The 20926-nt window shown below is 44.1% G+C and overlaps 1 protein-coding gene across 1 annotated transcript in view; it reads left to right on the top strand.

Annotated features, from left to right (window-relative positions):
- Positions 1–13754, top strand: part of Lonrf1 (LON peptidase N-terminal domain and ring finger 1) — a 31504-nt gene extending 17750 nt beyond the window's left edge. Inside the window, exons 5-12 of the mRNA XM_021170270.2 lie at positions 389–629; positions 735–831; positions 2035–2149; positions 5597–5718; positions 8133–8291; positions 8394–8556; positions 9940–10092; positions 12346–13754. Coding sequence (XP_021025929.1) covers positions 389–629; positions 735–831; positions 2035–2149; positions 5597–5718; positions 8133–8291; positions 8394–8556; positions 9940–10092; positions 12346–12504 — 1209 coding nt within the window. The 3' untranslated portion in view covers positions 12505–13754. The remainder of the gene's footprint in view (positions 1–388; positions 630–734; positions 832–2034; positions 2150–5596; positions 5719–8132; positions 8292–8393; positions 8557–9939; positions 10093–12345) is intronic.
- Positions 13755–20926: the final 7172 nt, after the last annotated feature.

Raw genomic sequence — 20926 nt, 5'->3', positions numbered from 1 at the left:
GGATCTTGTCTGCAGCATCTGATTTATACTAAAGCTCTCTATGTAATGTCAGTGCTCACTGCGCCATTTTAGGTCACTTAACTGGCATCACACTTACAGTTTAGGACATGCATATAGCTATAAATATTTTATTCTCGTCTAGAAGCATCTGCGTCAGAACTGCTGCTCTACACAGTGCTCTGACATCAGTCAGCATGACACCTAAGGCTCTATAAATACTGACAACAAACCCTTTACTTGCCTGATTTTAAAGTTTAAAAGGTCTGTTAAGCTAGTTTTCAAACATGTATTATAAGGAGTTGAAATCTTGGTTCCATTTTTTCTTCTTGGCAAGGAGAAGAAAGGATGGTGAACAGAGGGGATTGCCTTTGTTTATTGTGTTCCACAGACTGAAGAAGGAGTGGAGGATGCCCCAGAGCCTGTCAAAGGAAGCTTAAGCCGCGCCCAGTCAGCACAAACCATCAGTGCAGCAGCAGTGCCTGCCAGGGAGGACGGTTTAAAGCGCGTGTGCTCAGAACCTTTACTGTCCGCCCAGGGAAAGGGGGTTCTGCTCAAACGAAAGCTGTCTCTCTTAGAACAGGATGTGATTATTAACGAAGACGGGAGGAATAAGCTCAAAAAGCAAAGCGGTAAGGCTTCCCCTCTGCAGTTGTCCCCGTCAAGTCCTCATTCCAAGTGGCCTTTGGACTTCTTCCCCCAAGAGTAAAGCCCTGCCTGTCTGTTTATTTTATTAGAATCTCCCAGTGAAGACTGTGTGTTCTCAATAGCTTATGGCGACATCCCAGAAGAACTAATAGATGTCTCAGACTTTGAGTGCTCTCTCTGTATGAGGTGAGTGTGTCAAATTCTATAAAGATGACTATGTTGGTATAAATATGTAGCATAGATGAAGGCAGTGCTAGGTAAGATGAGCTAACACTCTCGGGCTAAGAATCAGAAGGTGGAGTTTTAGTCCTAGGTTTAGCTTTAAACAGTCCTCTGAATCTCAGACTTATGCATCCAGAAAGTGGGGCCAGTGTTTGCAAACACAGGATCTGGGTGCCTGACTGTCCTGGAACTGACTCTATAGATCAGGCTGGCCTCGAACTCAAGACATCCACCTGCCTCTGTCTTCCACTGATAGCTAGGATTAAAAGCACATCCCAGCTGACTGGCTTACTGTGTGTTTCTTCAGTGAAGCAGGGTGTAGCTTTTAGCTTATGCTGGTTTTGAATTTATGATTATTGTGCCTCATCTTCCTGAGTTGCTAGGATTAAGATACTGGGATTAGATATGTGTCCCACCATGCAGGTTAGATCACAATTCCCCTAAGTAAGCTTTTAAGTTAATATGCAAAGAAGTGGGTTGCATCATGCACCACTATACTGTGTGACATCAGAGTTCAATAAGGTTATCTATCCTTCTTTCGTGTATTTTATATAGAAGGGCTTTTACCAAACTGTTAAGGATTCTTTTTTAACTTGATGAGGCTATATCAAAATCTAATGGTCACCAATGGCCTACTTGGCTTGCTCTGTCTTTGAGTCTGCATTTACTTTGCTCAGTTTGGCTCAGCCAGGGGCTTAAGGGTTGGGGATCCACGTGTCCAACAGTGATGACTGCCGTAGTCAGTGCAGTCCTGGGCCCCTGGCAGGGTACCTTTGTTGTTCAAGGTCTTTCAGAAGGTGCAGGAGGCCACCGTACTGTTAGCATTGCCCTCTTCCCCCTCTCCTCTCTCACCTTGGCCTTCTGATGCCTCTCAGCCATGGTTCTTCTCAACCTTCCTAATGCTGTGACCCTTTAAGATTTCCTCATGCTGTGGTGACCCCAACCATAAAATTTTTGTTGGTATTTAATAATTGTAATTTTGATACTGTTATGAATTACGATGTAAATATCTGATATGCAGGATATCTGAGATGTGCCTCCCAAAGGGCTGAGGGAGAGAACCGCTGCTCTGAGTAGTGCTTTATGTTACAGTCCGTTATTAACACAAGCTTTTCCGCCGTGGAGGCTCCTGGTGTGAAAGCTAATGTGCACTTTGTTTGATTCCAGGTTGTTTTTTGAGCCAGTAACAACCCCTTGTGGACACTCATTCTGTAAGAATTGTCTTGAGCGCTGTTTAGATCATGCGCCATATTGTCCCCTCTGCAAAGAAAGCTTAAAAGAGGTATGTGCACGTTTGTATCTGTTTGTTGGTCCTAAGTTTGGGGACATGGCTTGTTTTGTGTGCAGCCACAGAAAGCGTGGTTTCATTTTCAGAGTAAGGTGAATTATGGATCCTTGCTGACCAAGAGCACACTGCTGATTACCCGTGCTGTGTAGGAGAGAGAAACGGAGAGCCGGGCAGATAGGGCCTAAGAGCCAAGTCCTCCATACTTGGATGGCTAGTTGGTTGGTTGGTTTGGGTTTTTTGTTTTGTTTGTTTTAAAGGGAATAGGAACATATAATTGGAATAATATGATAGTGTAAAACAAAGACTAACGCATCAGGATTGGATAAAACAAACAAGCAGAAGACAAAGCCCAGGAGAAGGCACGAGGAACAGGTCCACTTGCCTGCATATTCTCCCAGAATCCCACAAAAAACGCTAAGCTGGAAGCCATAATATGTATACAAAGGACTTGTAGGGTAAAAAAAGAGAATAAAATAAAATAATATAAAATAAATAAAAAGTCGTAAGATTTTTTTTTAAAAAGGAAAATCTCTGACCCAACATTTGAGACAAGGAACCTCTAAAGATGGCACCAAGTTTGTTTTTGTAAAATAGAAATACAGCCAGGCACCTGCTGAGGGAAAGGTTCCGTTTTAATGATGATACCACAGGAGTGGAGTGGGGAGGACTCTGCTGCCCTGCATCTCACCCAGACTTGAGGCCCACCCATTCCAGATCCCTTAGTGCTTGGAGTAACTGTCCTGTAGAACCTCCTTTGTGGTAGAGACGGCCCAGCTTTCCTATCCAGTTTGGTGGCTGCTGGCCACGTATGACTACTCAAGCGCTTGAATTGTGGCTGGAGTATCTGAGGGACAGGTCTCCATATTCTTTAATCAACTAAGACTTACAGAGGCCCCATGACCAATGCCTGCTCCACTGGGCAGCATAGCTCTAGGAAGTGGTGGCAGAAGACAGAAGAGAGCAGGCAGTGTCCTCGTAGAGCCAAAGAGCAGCACAGCCTCCGCGAGGGGACACACAGTGGCGGTGCTGGCTCCTCTCTATCAGGATCCAGCTTCAAGGGGCTGTTGTAACCTCAGTGGAAGCATCCCAGGAGGACGGCTCCCTGTGATGACTCACAGTATTGTTTGCAGAGAAAAGCACCTGTCATCATTTATTTATTAAAAAAATAAATACAACCCCAATTAAAAAAAATACACAGAAAAAACAGTGGCAAATGTTGCTACATTTGATAGGTATGTTACATAACAAGCTGGTATGTTGAAAACATACACAAGCACACGCATGTACACACATGCACATAAGTGCACATACATGCACACAAATGTTTACAGAGTCAAGAAATCTAAGATAAAGTTACTGTTGAAGGGTTTACCAGTTATGACGACGACTTGGCATTTTTGGATAAAGTATATTAGACAGGCTATCTTTCCCACAGTTTAGATATTCTGAGATATAGTTGCTATTGTTTTTAAGTTAACTATTCAATATAGTACTTACATTTAGAAGTACTTCATCTTTAAGAATACTAATAGTTTGAAGGAGAACCTTGAACATATCTGAACATATGGCTAGCTGTTTAAAAATATCCTGTTTCCAGTGTTGCTGATGGCTTATGTTACATCATTTGTAAAGTACAGACTATGTCTATACCTAAGAGTATGTAATTGAAAATAATGCTGATGTGCCTATGTATTTCCTGCCTGCATGTTACTGCCCCTCTTTGCCCATTAAGTATAGTTTCAAGACGTGAGCTTTGCAGCAGCTCAGTAGAGAATGCTAGCATCTCCCCATCACAGAGCTTACAAGCTAGGCTGCCCCTTTGTACAGAAACTGCCCTTTGTAAGTTAATGAGTGTAGCTGTTTATCAGTATCCTTAGCTAAATTTCTGGAAGCTGAATTACTGGATCAATGGCAGTATTTTTATAATATTCCTAAAAACCACTTGTTGAATTTCCGTAGTCGCCTGCAATTGTTGCATGGATCTAGACTCCCTGCCAGTGACATAGGCAATATATCTTCAGCTGTAACTACGTGAGCATCCATTTTTTTTTCAGAAATCTTTATTAATTTAACAGAACGCAGTTAGAGGACTGCTCTGAAAAAGTCTGTAGTGCAGTTGTCCTCATGATAAACTCCTGCCGTCTATACACGTACGGTCTGACGGAGTCCACTCACCGCCTCCTCTTCATCCAGACCACGGTTCAGCAGCCCTGTATCGTCTAAGAACTTGTCAGAACTACTGAGTCTCAGACTCCACTTCACCCCTGGGTTTTAGCAGTCTGTATTCTCACAGGTCTTCCTAGTCAAGGTTGCATACTGCTTCTGTGGCCACCTTCCCAAAATCCCAAATTTCCCAGTGTGTCCTTTATTACAGCTTGATACAACCACTATATCTGTTGTCTCTACAGATGGAGGGCTGGCTTTTCTTTGTGACTCTTCTCCCAAGTTCTTTCTGACTAATTTCTTTATTTATTTACTCTAATACATGTGTATTTTCTGCCTGTCGGTGTACTCTGAGCTTAATCAAATTTTACTTTAATTATGAAGACATATGTATCCATATGGCACAGTGCAGGGATTTACTGTGGTAAAAACAGCACAACACACAATGTAAAGTAAAAGAGGAATTAAGGAAGACATCGGGAAATGTGCAGTCAGATCCTGACCTGAGAGAGCTTGCATAGACAGGAGAGAGGTGGATTTTTTTTTTTCTCAGCTAGAACGATGATATATTCTACATGTGGAGAGCCACTTTTCAGAGTATGTGGAGGGAGCACAAATGTACCAGGTACTTAGAGGCAGGGGGAGATCACACAGGAAAAGCAGCATGCTTTGAAGTCTGACTGGTAGCAATATTGGAGGGAAAACCTAAAAGAAAAATGAAATAGGTTGAGTGCAGGCAAATGCCTATCATTCCAGTACCGGGGGAGCTGAGGTAGAGAACCTCAAGTTGCAGGCCAGCCTGAGCTACATGGTAAGACCTTACTTAGCTCACAGAAACAGCAACAGTGCTCCCAGGAGAAAACCCTATGTACAGACTTTATCTTTGAAAATAGACAAAACAACCGTTGTTTTGACTTTCTGAAATAAGGCAAGTGCATTCTTTTCTTCATCCGTATCTTCTTTCTGCTCCCTAGAAATTGGCTTGTGTTGTGGGAGACGGCAGGGGCCAGGCTGGCTGCTGCCAATAAAAGATTTGTGCTTGTGGCAGGGAGCTTTCTACAAGGGGTGGGGGCGGGGCTTGCTTCCAGCAGTCTTCAGTCTTACCCAGGCCTGGGCAGGTTTATTGTGTAGCTACATAAACTGCAGGGTTCCCGTCATGAATTAAATGCAGTTAGAGTGTTTCAGTCTATAGCAAAGGCTTTGATCTCTCTGTTAAACTTTGCCCACTTTGTACTGTAGGAAAGCATCTACTGGAATGTGACTAATTGTGTCTTTCAGTATCTAGCAGACAGGAGGTACTGTGTCACCCAGCTGCTGGAGGAGTTAATAGTGAAATACCTGCCAGATGAGCTGTCCGAGAGGAAGAAAATCTATGATGAAGAAACTGCTGAGCTCTCACAGTAAGTCCCTTCTCCTTACCGAGATCATGAAAACTGCCAGAGAGCCATCCCAGAGCCAGCAGGATCCTGTCGCTCAGTCCAGCACGGGCATGTCGGAGCCAAGTATTGATGGGGTTTCCTGTCCTAAGCAGGCAGACTTGTGAACCTGTCTGTAGAGTCCAGGCATGCTAAAGGGAGTCATTGGTATAGCTCTTTGGACTAGAGCAGTATTAGAGGATACGAAGGGACTTCCTGCTCAGACAGCAGGTGGTGGACTGGGGGAAAGGTGAAGTAGGTAACATGGATGGAAACCCAGGTCTCCCACATCCTGGAACAGGAAGAACAGCAGCCTACATTAGCAGGAATCTTAACAGGAGAGAGCAGTGGTTCTCAGCCTTCCTAATGCTGCCACCCTTTAATACACTTCTTCATGTTGTAGTGACCCCCCCCCAAGCATAACATTATTTTGTTCCTACTTCATAGCTGCAGTTTTGCTACTGTTGTGAATCATGATGTAAATGTCTGTGTTTTCAGATGATCTTAGGCGATGCCTGTGAAATGGCCATCTGACACCCAAAGGGGTCACACTCCACAGGTTGAGAACCACTGGGGGAGAGACTCAGAATGGGGTGGGATTGAAATCTGAAGGTGGGAAGGAATGCTGTGGGCATCAGATACTCAGTAAAGATACCAGTGAGAGACCATCCACATTAGTAGGACAAAAAAACACCCCAAGGCAGCTTTGGGGTGTTAGCAGCTGTCCCCACTGTTGAGGTAGGCTTGCCCAGCTCTTGCCTGCAGGTCTTCCTTCCTTGTTCTTTCTTCCCCCTCCCCTTAAACATTTTTGACTTTTTGATCGGTCACTCCAACCTCTCTGCATTTCTTTGCCGGGTTTTGAATTTCTTGGCTATTCCTTCACCTCTCTCAGCTATCACGTTGAAGAGCTCTGCTAACTTTATGCGCTGTTATTATTTAGCAACGGTTTGCTTCTCCTGTTTTTAAAATGCAAGTAGAATGTTGGATCTTTCCCTTCTAAAACAGGTTGAGCTGTGCATGTGATCTTGGATTTTCCCATGGGTGCCCACAGGAAGTCTTCATAGGCCCGTGGCCTTCAGGGCAGGTTTCTAAGCTTTCCGTTACAGGGCCTGTAGGGCCTCTTGTTCCTCCCAAGAGATGGATGTTTTACTGTGTACTTTTGTGATAGAAAATACTGAGGTGAGGCCCCTGTCTCTTCTGGATACTGAAGGAGAAGTCTAAAAAGGAGATTCGGGGACACTGCTGATCTGAAGCCTGGCTGTGAAGCCAGCCTACCCTTAGGAGAGTGTACCTGAGGAGGGAGAGTTGAGTGCTGGGGAGAAGCCAGGGCAGGCGGGCTTGCTAGCTGGGCTGTGTTGTAACTGCACATACATGTTAAGCACCGCATGACCTTAGGTCATTAGCGGTCATGTAGCAGGAACATAAAAGGGAGCAGAAACAAATCTAGACCCCGTAGCCCTGGTCTGTGCTCTCCACGGCCTTATGTGGACCATGCTGGCTGCATTATTCTCTGTTGGCTTCTTCTCTGTAAGTCAGTGCAGGCCTGGGCCTTGCTTTGGGCAGCGTGGCACCCGACTGCAGCCGCTGCACACGTTCCTCTATCCCTCTCCTCTGTGCACTGCTGACCTCCAGCTATTCCCCACAGTGCTGTGTGAGCATTCAGTTCTGCATCTGTAGGCTTGTTTCTAAGAGGGAAACTGTTGGTCCCAAGGATGCTTTCTTCCAAGAACCTGTGGTGTTTCTGCTGTGGACTCAAGTGCCTGTGTATGCATTTTTCTTCTCAGCTGCCCCGACAAGGCAGGCTTTCTCATCCTTGCTATCTGGGCATGGTCTTGGTCCCTCTTCCTGTTCACAGGCTGGCAGAAGAAAGGTATCTGTCACTTTAGACACCCGATGAGAACGTTATTTTGTTGATTTCTCTTTGTTGACCTTTTGAATATATCAGGGTTCAGAGTTTTTGCCCATTTTGGGAGCTTATTTTTTTTTTTATCTTAATGTCTTATGGATAAAAGCTAGACCTCTGTCCTGCATTGTAAGTATTTTAAACAAGTCCTGAATGTAAAATATGATAAATTTCCTTTTGATTTTTTTTAAAAATAGCTCTGTATGGTACCTGCTATTTTAGATTTCCGGCTTATAAATATGAGAATCATAGTCAGATTCGGTTTCAGGGACTCAGCGGTGGGTGTGGACTTGATGAAGGGGGGCTGCTTCCTGTTCTAGTCAGGAACCAAGAGCACAGATTTAAAACAGATTTCTTTGTTGTTACTATTATTGCTGTTTATACATCAAATTTTTTTTTTTTTTGCTGTGATAAGACTATGTGTTTTGCTATGGTAAATGTGGTATGCTTTTGCTGTCTGATTTGGTTTATAACAACGAACTGTCCTCTCCCTCAGCTTGACCAAGAATGTCCCAATATTCGTTTGCACTATGGCCTACCCCACTGTGCCTTGCCCACTCCATGTGTTCGAGCCCAGATACAGGCTCATGATCCGACGGAGTATCCAGACTGGAACCAAGCAGTTCGGGATGTGCGTCAGTGATACACAAAACAGGTAGGCTCCCCGGGAACTTCGGCATCTGCGTTTGCACCGGAGCTTCCTTTGTGTCCGAATGAGGCTCTGCACACTCGTGCTGAAGCAGGGTTTTTCTCTTAGTTTTGCAGACTACGGTTGTATGTTACAAATCCGAAACGTGCATTTCCTACCTGACGGAAGGTCTGTTGTTGACACAGTTGGAGGGAAGCGGTTCAGAGTTTTAAAAAGAGGAATGAAGGATGGATACTGCACTGCAGACATTGAGTATCTAGAAGATGTTAAGGTATGGGAAATGTTCTTTCCCCGTGCATCCTGGGCCACTGTGTCCAGGGCTTGGTACCAACATGTAGGCGACGTTTCTAGGCACAGGAGCCGGCTTTTCTGTCAGTCCTCGTTGCTGCTTAGGAGAGTTAGCTCCGGCCACCTTCCCTTTATCTTGCCCTTGAATCGTTTGCCCATTCAGGAGCACATGGGGACAAGAAGCTGCAGCCTCTTTGTATTCCAGCCTTCCCCAGCAGCGTGGTGCCTAGACTTTACTTACACTTGTGCATGCAGTAGTCGTGGTAGCCACTTAACTAACAGTAGCAGGAGACTAAGTTAAACTTGGAGCTCACCAAAGTTTTAAGTTGCTGAATCTCTACCTTATTTTACTTGATTCGTTAATAATTAAAACTGCTATAATTCATAGATTAAAATTTCATATAAAAGTAAACCCAAGATTCTTTTAAGGATTGCTCTGTGTATTAAGGTTTTTTTCCTGTGCCAGAGACAATCTTAATTATAAAGTAAACACAACTGGATGCTGTTTTAAAATGGTAGGATGTCCCAGATTAGATACTGCCCCAATTAATATATATATTCATATATATATCTATCACATTATGCAAATTACACAACTAATTTAATGCATAGTTTCATGGTCATTTTACTTTTTTTCAGAAGTAAGAATGTGTGGCCTTTCGTGGTTTGTGTCTTTTGTATTTCAAAAATCTTCCCTTAGCCAGTAGGCCAGGAACATGGTCCACCCATTAGGATGGATGGGTCCCTTGGCCATCCACCTGTGTTCTGCTGGTCTTCTTTGGCTGGACGATGGCTTTCATTTTACATTTGCCATCCGGTGGTCTAGAGGGCACAGGGAGGAGGTTGTGGAGGGAGCCACGGTGTTGGACCCTTATGGCAGAAGTTGAAATTGTATATTTTATGCTCTACCTTTTGACATGCCGATTTTTTTTTTTTAGCAAGTATTTTTGTTGCATTTGTGTTTTGTATTTTGCCCCAGTTCTCCCATAAAATGATGTATTCATGGCCATCCTCCTGTTGCTGCTCTCTGCCATGTGTAACCCGAGTGCCCCATTTCTCTTTTCACTCTAGCAACTATTCTATTCCAAATTGGTGTAGACCTTTGAACCAGAGCCCACTGTCCACCATACTTGCTCCTTCCCAGGCTGTCAGTCAAGTTGCTGCTTGCTCCTGGTGGAGACCAGGCACTGCTCTTCCCAGTGAGTCCTGTCAGCACTCTGTAAGGCAGAAACGTAACCTGCTATTGCCCGAGGATAACACTCTGATAGCCCAGCACCGTTGTGGACCTTCCTGTTTTCCCAGTGTCCCATGGGGCTGAGGCTAAGCGCTCGGACACCACTGAGGTCTTACTGCCTGCTCTTCCTAGATTGAGAATGGAGATGAAATAAGGAGCCTGCGAGAGCTCCATGACTCGGTGTACTTGCAAGCCTGCAGCTGGTTTCAGAATTTAAGGGACAGATTTCGAAGCCAAATCCTTCAGCACTTTGGATCAATGCCGGAGAGAGAAGAAAACCTCCAGGTAGGCTATAGCTCTGCTGCTGCTGCTGCTGCTGCTGCTGCTGCTGCTGCTGCTGCTGCTGCTGCTGCTGCTGCTGTCTCCCTTTCTCAGGAACCTGATGAACAGCTTTCCACCTCCCCTTCTTTTATTGCCATCAACCCCATCTTGAGCCTTATGGCTATATTCTCTAGAGCACTGGTATCTGCTACATGTAGCCCAGGCAAGGATGCCTGCAGGAAAGAGGGTGCCACAGAGGGAGGGGGTCTTGTCTCAGGCTGTCTCGAGGGTTGTAAGATGTAAAATGGATGCTAGCCTGCATTAAACTGTGACTCTGAAGCCACCGTACCTCCCAGCCCATCAGCCGTGCCTTTGACAGTTGAGAGATGTGTGGTTCTTTCCATCCTTTAGGAAGTCTGCTCTTCTCCTTTTATCTCCTAACTACTGTTCACCGTCTCAATCCACTTTTGTCTAGCTGCGTGTAACACTTCCATTACCATAAAACCATCATTCTTGGGGTTCTGCTCAAGACTGGGGTTTACATCAAAACTGAACCTAATTAGTAATGTGATTTAGATTCTTTCTGTGCACCAAGCTCCGCAGTAGCAATGGCAAAACCCATTAGGGGGCCCCTTACCCTGGGGAATCCAACCACAGGCTCCTGAGACAACCAATATTAAGCAGTACATTTTGAATTGAATAAAGTCTTTATGGTTGACTTCATAGTGGGATGGCTGTACATCTATGAAGGTGGAGGGATAATAGATCCAAGTGTGATCTATCTCTCACTCCATCCTTCAGAGGTTGGTTTGAGTCTCTTATGTCAGCATCAGGACCATTTTCAAACTGAGGACACGCAGATGCTCCGTCTGTGTTGCCCACTGTGGCATGTTCATCCTGGACACCTGAACCTGGTAAACATTATAGATGTATGCTCTCATAAGACGAAGCAGGATAGCACATTTAAAGCCTCCAGAATGTAGCTTCCATCGAGGTCTGGACAGAACTCCCCCATGGTCCTCTCTTGTCTCGTCTCTCAGCAGCTGCCACTAGTTTCTGTCAGTGCCACATTAGGAGTCAGGTTAAGAAAGCAGCCTCTGGAGAGATGCAGGAGTGAGGGGGTTGTAAAGAGGGATGGGTAGGGATGTTGGAGGCTGGAGGAGCAAAGGTCAGCGCCCACGGCACCAGAGGCCACAGGATCCCTCCGCAGTGCATCAGGAGCAGCAGAGCACCATGGCTCGCTGGAACTTGTGGAGAAAGTGCTGCAGTTCTTGGGGCCCCAGAGAACACTGTCCATCAGTCTGTCTGTCCATCAGTCAGAGGCAGTGGAATGGCAGAGGTTCTCTAGAATCCTCTGGAAAGCCACACCCCACACTTTGCAAAAGTTTCTAGAAAATAATGACCTCATTATCCGTTTCTGCATCTGGTAAGAATGCCATTGGCCTGATTGGGTCTAACCTGGAGACGCGTGGAGGATGGGAAATGTTTTCTCTGGACTGCAGAAGGAAGTGGGAGTGGTGCAGAGATCAGAGCGGTGGAGAGTGGGGCTGTGGCACAAGTTGCTTAGGTTCTGCCGTGGTTCCTTCGTCACTCTCACTGTTCCTGTTTTGTGGCTCGTGAGCACCAGTGCAGTGGCAGTAAGGGAGGCTATGGAGTCCCGTTGTGCACACTCACCGTGACTGGCTGTGTTCCAGCCCTTGCAATGCACAGGACCTTCCTTCACTGGTCCTCACGCTTGCAATGCTAAGTTTTCAAACTAAATGCGAAGCCATTGTTTTGAATAAAAAAAAAAAAACCAATTTTTGAGTAAAAATGTCAAGTATCAAGAATTAACTTCTTTCTGTAGTGCTTTCAGTAAGCAGGTCTGGCCCCACGAGGCAGTTGGCACTATCTGGAGACATTTTGACCTTTACACCTGGAGAGGTGCTGTTAGTGGCCAGCCAGCCGAAGGAAGGTAAAGGTGCTGGCGGACTACAGAGCCCGGGACGGTGGCACACAGCACAGGGGCCCTAAGCCCCAGACGTCAGCAGCCTGAGGGCAAGAACCTGACTGTGGAGTCAGGGTCAGATTAAAATCCTGACTCTAACATGTGAGCTGAGAGACCTTGGGTGACCACATCACAGTCCCCAGCTTCAGCTCCCCCCTGTCTGGGCATCATGATCACCTGCCTTCTATTATTACGAGACTTAGGATAGTACCATAAGTCAGTCAAGTGGGCTAGGTTTGTTTTATAGTTTTGCTGTTACATTAACAGTCGGAACTGTTGGTTGGTTTTAGGCAACACCCAATGGACCTGCATGGTGTTGGTGGCTGCTGGCAGTCCTTCCTGTCGACCCGCGATATCAGCTCTCCGTACTGTCCATGAAGTCTTTGGAGGAACGGTTGACAAAGATACAGCATATTCTGACGTACTTTTCTAGAGACCAATCTAAGTAACAAACTGCTTGGATCTCACTTAGCTCGCTCTCAGCCCAGAGGCTGAGATGCGCGGCTGGATCTTACTTTTAACGTCGCCCTGATCTGGCTCTAGTTGACCGCCGGATTGCCCGCTGCCTTTTGCACACCCAGTGCTGGTTTAAGAAATCAAGGAAACTTTTCTTTTCTTCAAACCTCCTGAATCTCGTGGATCTGCAAATGAATACCTTCATCTAGGTCCTAGACCACTAAGAACCTGCGCAGAAAACACGCACTGAATGTGTGTTCAACCTCCACATTGTGATGAAGTTGCACTATGTACCATATTCTGAATGAACTAAGAACTCCGTGAATGTGTGATGTGCGTGCCTGCGTGTGTGTGTGTGTGTGCGTGTGTGCGTGTGCGTGCAAGTATGTGGTGTGTGTGTGTGTGTGTGTGTGTGTGCTTTTTTTCTCTGGCTTTAAATTTTAAAAGACAAAAAAAAAAGCCATAGGGCGTGGACTTGCTGAAGGCCCTCTATTGCCCAAGTTTACAGCGGTGGTCACAGGAGTTTTCGCAGGCTGACTTTGCCTCAGATTTCTTTCCCCCATGCTTCTCTTTGCACAAGTATGTAAACTACGGTATAGAGTATCATTTTTTTCTGTTGGAAATCCTGCTCTTGCTGAACTGTCTTGGCCATTGACTTTGACACAGTTAATTATTTATGTAAATACATGCATCCCGGTAGCCGGCAGGCAGGGATGCAGAATCTAGAGCCAGTCTCCAGGAACAACTGCAAACCTGACACATGGTACTGTGCATCCATTCATAAAACACTTAAAACTGTGAAAATATGGTTTACATTAAAAAATGTACATAAAGGTAGATGGAAAACTCGATTCAGCCAGTTAGCTTGTACATTTTAGGGGGCTTTTCTTATTAACTGCCCGTCTATGTCATTTAGAGTTTGACACGATAACTTGTATTTAAGGAATTAGGTAGTGTGTAAATGGGCTGAGGCTCTGGGAGAGGAGGAGAAGCTTACTGTAGGACTCAGCTTGTAAGGTCTGGTTTGTTTTGACTCTGGTCTTGGTGCAAACGTTAGTTATGCCTTATTCATACCAGTTAGAGCACCGTGCTGTGACATGGGTATAGCCGTGCTGCCCGGCCCTTTTATAATTATTTGTTGCAGATTTGTGACTGTCTCTATTAACTTTCTTTTATGTAAGTAATTTGTACAAGTTTCTTAAGATTTTTGCTTTTGCTTATTTAATTTTGAATAAAAGCTAAATTCATAATACCTTTTCCCCCCTTTTAAATCATAAAGCAATGTCAGAAAAATGTCAATACAGGGACCGAACTATAAATAGTGTAGAACATGTGTTTGGTTGCCTGTTTGTGACATGAGGCTTAAATTGTAGATTTTTGGGAGGGGGGGCGGGGAGAGGGGCGGTGAGGTCTGAGACAGGCTCTCTCTACATAGCTCTGACTGTCCTGGAGCTCACTATGTAGATCACACTGGCCTTGAACTCACAGATATCCTACTGCCTCTGCCTCCTGAGTGCTGGGATTAAAGGTGTCCTATACCATCACACTCAGCAAGTTGTGGTTTTAAAACATTTTATAAACAACGAATGTGGTATCTTGAGGCTTCAGGTCCAACAATTATTTTCTAAACTTTAGAGTTTAAAGCATTGTTTTTTAACCTTAAAAAAACAAACCCAGATCCCTCTAGAATAACGATATTTTTCTTTTTAAATACCCTAAAAATGTTTGTCAACATGAAATGAATTTAAATTAATGAATTTAAAAGATGACAGGTGTGTCTTACATTCTCCTCCGTCAGGATGACTCTTGGTTGTACACACACCAGACCATTTCTGCCCCCAGTTCCTCGGCTGAGATTTTCCCAGATACTGTTGTGTTTTTCGTTTGCAGATGAGATTTTACTGTGTGGCCCAGGCCACACATGTCTCATGTCTCCCACTCTCCTGCCTGGGTCTCCAACTGCTCTACTGATAGGCACACACCTCCTTGCCAGTAAATGGAACCTTCAGGATTGGCTGAAACTTTAGAATAAGATTCAGAAGACCCCACCCACTCAGTGCCACATTGACTAGTGAAAGTAGTCCCAGGTGTTGAGTACACATATTTAGTGGGTCCATGTGTGCTATACACCCAGATGGACTGTGAATGGTTTCTATATAGCACACATATATCCCCCCCCCCCCAACAAAGGAAGTGTGCGAGCCTTCTTTATGATTTATTCTGATTATATATGGCAGATACTCCTATGGTAGTTTTTCTCTCTGAAGATATAGTAAGTCTGAGGGTTTTTTTTTTTCTTATTGTACATCTATCTTTTCAAAACAAAAGCAAAAAGCAAAGAATCAAATTGTTTACCTTGTCACTTTAGGTGCTGGAGTTCCATCATTAGTGCAGTAGTTTTGCAAAAGTGTCAAGCTCACTAGTTACAGACACGTCTGCGTGTCTAATTCTTCTCGCTCTGACTCGGACACTTCAGGTAGGAGGATGCTAAACTCTACAGTGCTTCCCTTGTCCCTTTGCCCCTGATGCTTGAGGGAATAACTAAGATACATTCACACACCTCGCTGAGGGCTCTCCAACTGTTCCAGCACTTCAGCAGGGGTCACAGACTGACTGCTGCACATAGCTGAAATAAATGCTTCAACACTGAGCGTGGTGACAGTCATCTGTAACCTCATTCCTCCAGATCACAAGTTCAAAGACAACCTGGGCTACTACTGAGACTCCGAGATGGGAAGGGGGAAAGTTCCAATTGAGGAAAGGAGATTAAAAGGCTGGAATGGACAAGTCACTGCTTTCTTCACAAATTCAGATAACAATAAAAAGGAAAGAAGTGAAAATGACATTATGAAATCAGAACCTCAAGGATTAGCGAATGCATTTGATGATATTGGAGATACATATGATACCTACCACATTAGGCCGCAGGCCAGAGGAAATCATGGCTTTGCAGAAGTGGAGTGCTGTAGGCCAAGTACAAATAGCTCCAGGGAATCCCTATACTCAAGAGAGCATCTTGGCAAAACTCAAATAGAAAGGCTGGGTGTGCATTTGAACTTGCTCCCCACCCCAGATGCGCTGTAGACAGAAACAGCAGTTCTCAGGCCTTGAATGTGAGGGTCGGGCCAGAGAAAAATCAATCTTCATACGTTACATAGCACCTTATCCCCTGTAGGATCAAGAATCTGTACTCACAGACAAGCTACATGAGGCACTCTGTTCCCTAATATCCCATGGTCACACAGCTAGGCTACCTTTCCTGGGCCTCCAACCCCAATGGTTTATCTCAAACAACAAAAGATGAATACACAAGTAGATCCTAGAGGTTTGAAGATAAGGAAGAAGACAGCAATGCACCAAGATCTGAGGACGCTGCACTCCCCCCAAAGATGGGAGAACTGAGAACGTTTCTCAATCTCTCCTACCATTAGGATCTTCAGTAACATCCAACCAATGAATTAATCATCAAAGCGAAGTCTGTAGCTGAGCCAAACAGGAGACTGAGTGCAGATAATGAAACAGAGGATCAAGCTAAAACCCTTCCCGTAACATGGCAGAGTTCAAGAGAATAGGAAGAATAGAATGGGAAGGAAAACAGACATGAGTAATCGCTAGAAGATTGCTAACCACTGGCTAGCCAAGAGAAATTTCTTACTAGTAGAAGGAAAGAAAGAAGGACTTTTCCATGAGTCCTGTTGAGACTTCTGCATTCTCAGGAACCAGAAACATCCACATAAAGAGAAACGGGAGAAACTGAAGACCAAACATTGGAAAACTGAAGGAAAACAAATAGTAATTCCAGCAATAGTAAATCCTGCATTGACCAATGAGGAATGACGGCCCAGTGAGAATGAGGCTGAGGGACACACATTTAAGGACATGAGTTTTGGGCCTAAGCCAATGTTTCAATGTCAGTACTTAATAATTGTTAGGGTTGGCAAGGCAGCTCAGCCAATAAAGATACCAGCCACCAAGCTTGCTGACCTGAGTACAGTCCCCAAGACCCATGTGGTAAGAGAGAACTGGCTTCCCACAAGTTGTCCCCTGACTGTCATACACATGCTGTGACACACACACAATTAGAAATAAATAAATATATGTTGTTTTTAAAGATAGGATGCCAGTAATATGCTGCCACGAAGCCCTGCCTCTTGATGGCATTTGGCTGTTTATTAAAATTAAGTTTGTCTTTACAATTTTTTTTGGCAGGAGTTGGGGAGAAAAGGTGGGTCCACTATTCAAGATTTCAAAAGAATATGCTTAATTTCAAAATGTGTCAGGTACACTGCCTAGTTTTATGTCAGCTTGACACAGGGTCCAAAAGGAGAGAACTGGAACTAAGGAAATGTCCCCCTAAGTTGAGCTTGTAGGCAGGTCTGTAAGGCATTTTCTTTAGTCATTGATGGGGGTGGCACAGCCCATTGTTGGTGGTGACATCCTGGGCTGGTGGTCCTGGGTTCTATAAGAAATCAGGCTGAGCAAGCTATGGGGAGCAAGCCAGTAACTCTGTTTATTGCCCCTCCACTGCCTCTACATCAGCTCCTGCCTCCAGGGTCCTGCCCAGTTTGGGTTCCTGTCCTGACTTCCTTCAGTGATGAACTTCAGTGAAGTTCATGTAAGTGAAAGTCAAATAAACCCTTTCCTTCCCAACATGCTCTTTGGTCATGGTGTTATACCATACCTATAGTAACCCTAACAAAGACAGTAGGCATTACAGTTAGCCCTCAGAAAAGTCCTGCAAGGAATGTGACCTGTTGTCAGGTCAGCTTTGATGCCTGGCAGCCCCAATGTACCTTGCGGCCATATCAAGTTATCAAAGACAAAAGAATCACCAAAAGTGATTGAAGGGTGCGTTATGGAATTAGGATGTGTGTGAACACTACTGTGAGGTGCTTAAATCAGATTCAGCCCTGCATTTTGGGAAGCAGGGTAAATTGATAATCTTTTTATACAGAGAGAGTTCATAAATGTATCAGATCATTATAATGTTTGGGAGGTGTGATGGTTTGTATATGCTTGGGCTAGGGAGTGGCACTGTTAGGAGGTGTGGCCTTGTTGGAGTAGGTGAGTCACTGTAGATGTGGGTTTAATATCCTAGTCCTAGCTGCCTGGAAGTAAATCTTCTCTTAGGGGCCTGCAGATGATGATGTGGACCTCTCAGCTTCTCCTGCACCATGCCTGCCCGGATGCTGCCTTGATAATGAACTGAACCTCTGAACCTGTAAGCCAGCCCCATTAAATGTTGCCTTTACAAGAGTTGCCTTGATCATGGTGTCTGTTCACAGCAGTAAAACCCTAACTAAGACAGGAGGGATTGAAGTAATTTAAAAATAAAGCCATATGTATGACAGGTAGAATATTTTCTCAATGGCTGTGGAACAGCAAAGACAGAAATAACCAATACTTAATTTAAACAGCGAAGAGAAACTTTAGAATTCAGTCACTAAAAATAACTAAAGAGACTAATGTATAAAAATATGTGATTCAATTCTGTCATTATACCATGGTTACCCTGCAGCGTGTAACACAGAAGATGGGATGCCAGGATGAATTCAGGGAGATTGATGAGTAATGGTTTTGTTGGGTGGCGGTGGGGGTGGGGCTTGAGACAGGGTTTCTTTGTGTAGCCCTGGCTGTCCTGGAACTCACTCTGTAGACCAGGCTGGCCTCGAACTTAGAAATCCACCTGCCCCTGCCTCCCAAGTGCTGGGATTAAAGGCGTGCGCCACCACTGCCTGGTACGAGCAATGTATTTTTGTGTGATCTGTCTTTTCTACAGGAAACCTGGGCATATGAAGGCAATAGGGTTTTAGGATCTAAGATTGTTGCCATTGTGTCTAAGTCTACACATTGTGGTCACTGATAAGTTTACTGTAGTTGAGGTATATGATAACCAGATGGCTAACAATTGAATGTTTATGTGACTTTATCAATACCAGTAGTAAATTTAGTGTCATCTTGGTATGGCTTATTAATAGGAAATATGAAAATCAGTCAATATGAAGACTTGGTAACAATGAGGATGATTGTGGAGACCAAAACTTTCTTGTAGTTAAAGTGTAGATAATGAAGAAGATGTGGGTTTTGGTTTTGTGATGGATAAGAAGTGTTTGCTTTGGCTCACAGTTTGACACAGTCTGTCATGGTGGGAAAGGCATAGGAGAAATTCTGGTCTATAACACCAACCAGGAAAGAGGTAAGTACCAAAGACTTGATGGGTGTATTTTAAGGCAGTAGAAACCAAGAGCTTTCCCACTGAGAGAGAAGAGACCAAAAGAATCAAGGATTCTGACAATTAGCCTGAGATCTCAAACCCAAGTGACACTGATCAGAAGACTCGATGGGTGTGTTTTAAGTGCTCAGGACTAACCCTAGGGCTTTAAAGGCTAAAATATACGCTCTACCACTGAGTTCTGTCATTTTCCCCAAAGACTTGATTTTTAAGAATCTATGATTTTATAAAACTTTGTGATGGGGGAAGACAGACTTTTGTAAAATGATAGGAGTTGGCTTTCCCCACCCCCAACGATCCACCAGAGTGTTAATTCAGAATTTGATTTTGATTAAGGTGGTAACCAAAAAAGGCAGTGTTTTGTTCACACCTGAATTTGGAACCCTAGGCTCATATCCTCTGTAGTTAGATTAAGGAGCCAAGAAAAGCAGAAAACTTGGGGCAGGGTGGGGGTGGGGAGGCAACTCAAGAAGTACAAGGCAGTAGAAACCAAGAGCCTTCCCACTGAGAGAGAAGAGACCAAAAGAACCAAGGATTCTGACAATTAGCCTGAGATCTCAAACCCAAGTGACACTGATCAGAAGAGGAGGAGAAACAGTGCTGGCTTGCAAAAGATAAAGAATATGCGCTTCTAGCAGTTTGCTAGGCTAAAAGGTTCTCAAAGCTAAGAATATTTCAGAGCAGATAGGATACATCCTGGAACTTGTCATTGTCTTTGTGCAGCGGAGATGGGAAGTAAGGGGGGAAGACAGCTTGGGAGACTCTCGGAGTGTTTATCCTTCGGGGATCCAGAGATAACGAAGAGCTGTAAGACATGAATCTCTAATGCAGGTCTTGGGGATGCTTCACCCGTACGCTTTCCCCTTAGGATTGGACAAGGGAGTCTGCTTGGTTTACAGCCAAAAAATAAACGCAAATAACTGGGAAGAAAAAGAAATCAAGGTCTCCTGTGCCTCTCCTTCGTGTTCTCAGCTGTGCGGACTGGAACTCAGAAGAGAAAGCAAAGAAAGACAGGAAATCAGGAATACAAAATGGCCACATCCCAGAGACTGGGAAGGAGATGTTTGCGAAGATTCCTCCCACATCTTCGATCCCCCACAGAATTGAATGGGGTGTCCAAACCTCCTATCCAACTGTCTCATGGAGATAAAGGTATAAATTTATCTTCTGAAAGGCCCAGTTGAGTGCTCCAAAAATCCTATATACTAAAACCATGTGGGGTCAAGTCACCAAACTTAATCTACTTTCCTAGATTACAGATGTCCCCACTCGCCTAGAAAGTTTACAGTTTTTCCATTTCCCGTTGGTTTAGTTACTTTTCTTGCTGCAGTGATAAAATACCTGAAGGGCAAACCTTGTGGCCTTTAATAATACGTTATCTGAGTTATTGGAAACGTGGACTGACTGATGGGGAAACGCAGTTTATCTCATTAATAGACACCTCCTCAATAAATTATCTCAGTCTACAATGCATATATAGAATTTTGATCAGATTTAAATTACCACTCATTATACTTTCATGTGTATACTCAAGCCAGAAGAAACTCAACCCAGAAGAAAATGTTCATACTTTTAAAGCTTTATTGCCTAGGAAATAAATATTTACAATATGTAAATAAAAACACACACACACCTCCTGTTGCAATGAAATATATCTTGAAAAATAGTGGACTTTCAAATATAAGACATATGCACACAATATTCTTGAAAGGAGAGTAAAGAAGAAATGTTAAAAGTCAGGAAAGTATATTAAATATTTTTATCTTAAGTTTTTTATATTCTTAAATGATGCTGCTAACAGTCAAACCACAATCATTTGTTCTACTAGGTACAAGTTAGTAATTTTATGCCACTTTATTCTAAAATGTGGCTTAAAATAAGCTGAAAAGTACGCATTCTCATTTCAATGTATAATAAGCTATACTCAACCTAAAAAATGCACAAGGAAGAACATGGTTTTAGTTTTGTTTTAGAGAGATCACAATCAAGTGTTTGAAGAAGAGACATTGACTATCTCAACGGCTCCCTCTTCCCTGAATCATTCTGAAAGCACCTCCTCCCCCATCTCTGTCCTCTCATTACCAAGGACCATCCCCTACTTGTTTGTCCCTGTCTAAGGCAGAAGGCAGTCCTCCTCCCCCTCCCCCTCCCCCTCCCCATTCCCTCCCTCCTGGCATTTACTG

The sequence above is a fragment of the Mus caroli genome, chromosome 8 (genome assembly GCF_900094665.2).
Source record: "Mus caroli chromosome 8, CAROLI_EIJ_v1.1, whole genome shotgun sequence".
In the NCBI taxonomy this organism is placed as follows: Eukaryota; Metazoa; Chordata; class Mammalia; order Rodentia; family Muridae; genus Mus; species Mus caroli.
The sequence above is the reverse complement of the archived record's forward strand: the minus strand, read 5'-3'. Positions and strand labels throughout refer to the sequence as shown.